Consider the following 3,974-nt stretch of genomic DNA (forward strand, 5'->3'; position numbering starts at 1 on the left):
ACAAATAATTACTAGTTTTGAACCTGTTTTTTGTTTCAATCTTACATTCTGGGGCAACCCCCTTTCCGGCCCCTACCCAGCAATTTTGATTCTCTCTTTTTGGGGTTGTGTCGTCTTCATCAGAAATCTATGGCCAATTGGATTGCCACCAAAATTGTACCCGGTTCCTTGGTATTAAAGACAAGATATACAGTACTAGTACATACAACTTAATAAAAAGGTGCTCAAATTTTATTAATCCCTTTTCAAGACGCATGCTCCGGTTCATGTCATCAATTATAATATTAGGACATCTATCATGCATAATTCATATTGCTTGTCATGCATATCAAATTCTTTGCGTACCAACACACACACACACCCACATATATATATATATATATATATATATATATATATATGTATATATACACATTAGAGTGTAGTTGGTAGAAGAGATATGGGTGAGAAAATAATACAATTAATTCAATTAAGATGTTTGCTTTCCCTTTTCTTCTCTCATTCTTACTTATTAAAGATCTTATTTTTCCTCATCATCATATTTATAATTAATTTCACATGTATATATATATTATGTTTGTGTCAACCATGTTTTAAGTAAGAGATTGATTTTTGATGGGAAAGGTTGATAATTGAAAAAGCTATTATAATGATAATGCTTCACAAGGATCTCGTAGAGCCAATAACGTAGCCCCCTCAAAATAGATTATACACATTAAGTGGTGTTTCATAGGACCTCCACAAAACGTGAGGGAGAGAGAAGTCAAATGAGGTATTGGCATATAGCGGGAGACAGTCATCATCGAAACCTAGGAGGAATAGAAATACGTCCCGGCTTATTACAATGGCCGACACCCCCCTATTAACCATCATGGTCTTTTTATTAATTTAATTTTGAATTAATTTATAAGATTCTGGAATTTATAATTTAAACATTTGACTTTCAAAAATAATAATTTGTATTTTTAATTTTCAATTTATTCAACCTCCGATTTGACTAAAAAATTGCAAGAGAAAAAAGTTATAATTTTGATTAATGACAAGAAAATAGATAAGTGGGGTAAATTATTATCGATAAATTGAACCAAATTGAAGATGGGACAAATGTACAATAAAATTAAAAATTTAATATTTTTTAAAAATTAATTTAAATCATAATATTTTAAAATATTGAAAATATCAAAATGTAATTAATTTTTAATTTTTTTTTCCCGATAATATTTGCCTTTCAAAATATGTAGCTAGAAACACTGCAACTTTATGTATTAACTATAGTGACAATTAACCTAGTAGACTACCCTGTTCCTTGTTTATACAAATTAAGCTTGTAATCCAAATGAAATGTTTTTCAAATATACATTGATGACAATATGTGGTTGCGATTGGACAAGCTGTAAAGTTTTAGGTGTCGGAAGTGGGAATAGTTTGTACACCCTCCCAATTGGATAATGTGCCATATAGTATGTATCTAATATCCTAGTTTTGTGTTTGGAAAACGACAAAAAATTTCACGCTCATTGTGTTTCTATCTTTTAGGATCGTACGCGACAAAAAATGATTTCTCTCCTTTATTTGAGTTCTAAGTTTCTAAAAACCAATTGATAATTGATATTATCAGAATACATTTCCATTTTAAAGTATATGTATGTATAGAAATGAAAATACATAAATATACCCTTTATTGCAAACAATTTATTGAAGCTTCATTTTCACCAAAAAAAAAAAAAAAAGAATTATCGAAACTTTATTGTTCAATTAATATGGCATAGACCGACTAACTAAGCTAGTTTTGTTTATTGCAACAAACTTTTAATATAGCACTTAACAGTTAATTAATTATAGAATGAACTTTTAAAAAAAAAAAAAAAACAAATTGTAAGATAAACTTTTACAACAATTATTACCTGAATATATACACTTATACAGTTTTTTTTTTAATCAAATTGTACTGATATATTTACTCTTAAATCTTCTTATTATTAGTAATTGAATTGATCCAATGACAAAGATTTAGAAATATAATGTTGAACTATTGTCTAGCTACATATTAGGATTTTATAGGGATAAAGTGAATTTTATATGAATTCATTTAAATTTCAAATATAAATTTAAATATATATCAATTTTTGAAATAATTTAAAAACAGATTATGATGGATGCTAATGTGAAAATTTCTATATAATGCTTAGCTATATTATTTTACTACAACTGAATGCTTTTTAGTAAAAAGAAAAAAGCAGAAAAAAAAAATAAAAAAAGAAGAAGAAATGTTTAGCTGAAAGAGGAAGAAAATTCTCCAAACCAAACCGAATATTGTTAATCGCTGAGGGCCACCTTAGGAGCTGTCACCTAATGAAACTGTCCACGACTATATATATTTCATAAATTGGGCTAGTTATTAAAGGGCCAAAAATAAAATAAAAAACTCAGTAGAATCTCAAAACCATACTTTGAAAAATTGAAAGGGCGAATGAAATGTCGACATGTAAGGCATATGAAGGGCTAAGTGCAAGAGTGACAGCTGTCGCAAAAAGAGTTTATAAGAGGACAAATAGTACAGGGCACTACTACCACTACTACTACTAGCTACTAATTCACTTATTTTTTGGTAAATAGCTACTAATTCACTTTGTCGATTTGGATATGTAGTTATTTTATTTTATTTTTTAATTTTGAGGCTATTTGTGTCAGTTTGCATGGCATAAAATTTGTTTTCTCTATATAAACACCAATTCACAAATTCACTCTTCCTTTAATTTTGTATCACCCAAAACATACCAATGAGTGCATTCTCTTCTTCTTCTTCATCATCGTCTTATTCTTCTTCTTCTTCTTCGTCATTGAAGTTGTTTGGTTTTCCTGTCACCGGCTGTGACCAAATGACCGTCACACGTACAGCCCCACCGTCCGATCATCATCATGATTTTGATAGGAAGAGATTTGAGTGTCAATACTGTCGCCGAGAGTTTTCAAACTCTCAAGCTTTGGGTGGTCACCAAAACGCTCACAAGAGAGAAAGACAGCTTGCAAAGAGGGCTGAGTTCCAAGCCCAACAACATTATTATCAACATCAACGGTTTGCGGTCCCTCTTAACATAGCAGCGCATGGTTTGAGATCAGGGCCCTCCATTAATCATCATCAATATCATTCTAGTGGGTCCATCATGGCCATAGGCTCTGCTGCAGCTCGGTTCCACAATAATAGTAATGTGTCATCATCATGGCCAATGTCACCGGCTGTAGGTCCCAGAGAACATGAAGAAAAAATGTTTATGAACATCAATGGAAAATCTGCTCCAGTCTCAGAGGATCTAAGACCCAGAAGAGGTGCTTATAATAATAATATCGGGCAAGCTAACAATGAAGCAAATCTTGAAGATGTTGATCTCCATCTCAGGCTTGCACCTTCCAAGTACACCAAAAAATAGCCGATCCGAATTAAGAAGAAGAAGAAGAAGAAGAAGATGAAGATGAAGAAAAACTTTTTCTACACTTGTATTTTTTCTTTCGAATTTCAGGTGCGTATATGTAAAAATTAAAAAGTGGATTTGTAGATGATAGCTGCAGATTCTCAATGATTTCAAGAATAGAGTCTCTTTTGTTTTGATTTTGTCAGATTTAATCAGTATAATTAATTATGGTGAAATAAAATGTCTGGCTGAAATTAATTATAATTATGAACGGCCTAATATAAGAAGTTTTTGGCACAACACTACATAAGTTTTTCTCCCCCCCCCCCCCCCACTTTTTTTTTTTTTTTTGTGGGAAAAAATGTCTAAAGAAACCGTACAACCAATCCTCCAAGAATACAACCCGATATAAGGTGTTACATGCATTTTTGTCATTTTTAATTACTAATGAAATTAACTTGCAAATAATTTTTATCTCATGATAATAAAGTTATGATCATTATGTATGTGCATATTAAATGGTTTTTAAACTCTAAATGATGATAGTTGTTTTTATCATTATTA

At 30.8% G+C, this 3,974-nt stretch overlaps 1 protein-coding gene across 1 annotated transcript; it reads left to right on the plus strand.

The window, feature by feature from the left end:
- Positions 1-2,633: 2,633 nt before the first annotated feature.
- On the plus strand, positions 2,634-3,668 carry LOC107433184 (zinc finger protein 6). The gene has a single exon (XM_016044440.4). It carries the CDS (start codon positions 2,781-2,783, stop codon positions 3,426-3,428), a length of 648 nt encoding a protein of 215 aa, XP_015899926.2. The 5' UTR covers positions 2,634-2,780; the 3' UTR covers positions 3,429-3,668.
- Positions 3,669-3,974: the final 306 nt, after the last annotated feature.

Source organism: Ziziphus jujuba, chromosome 11 (genome assembly GCF_031755915.1).
Source record: "Ziziphus jujuba cultivar Dongzao chromosome 11, ASM3175591v1".
NCBI lineage: Eukaryota > Viridiplantae > Streptophyta > Magnoliopsida > Rosales > Rhamnaceae > Ziziphus > Ziziphus jujuba.

Coding starts and splice junctions, on each gene's coding strand:
- LOC107433184 (XM_016044440.4), top strand. CDS start 2,781: ATGAGTGCATTCTCTTCTTCTTCTTCATCATCGTCTTATTCTTCTTCT.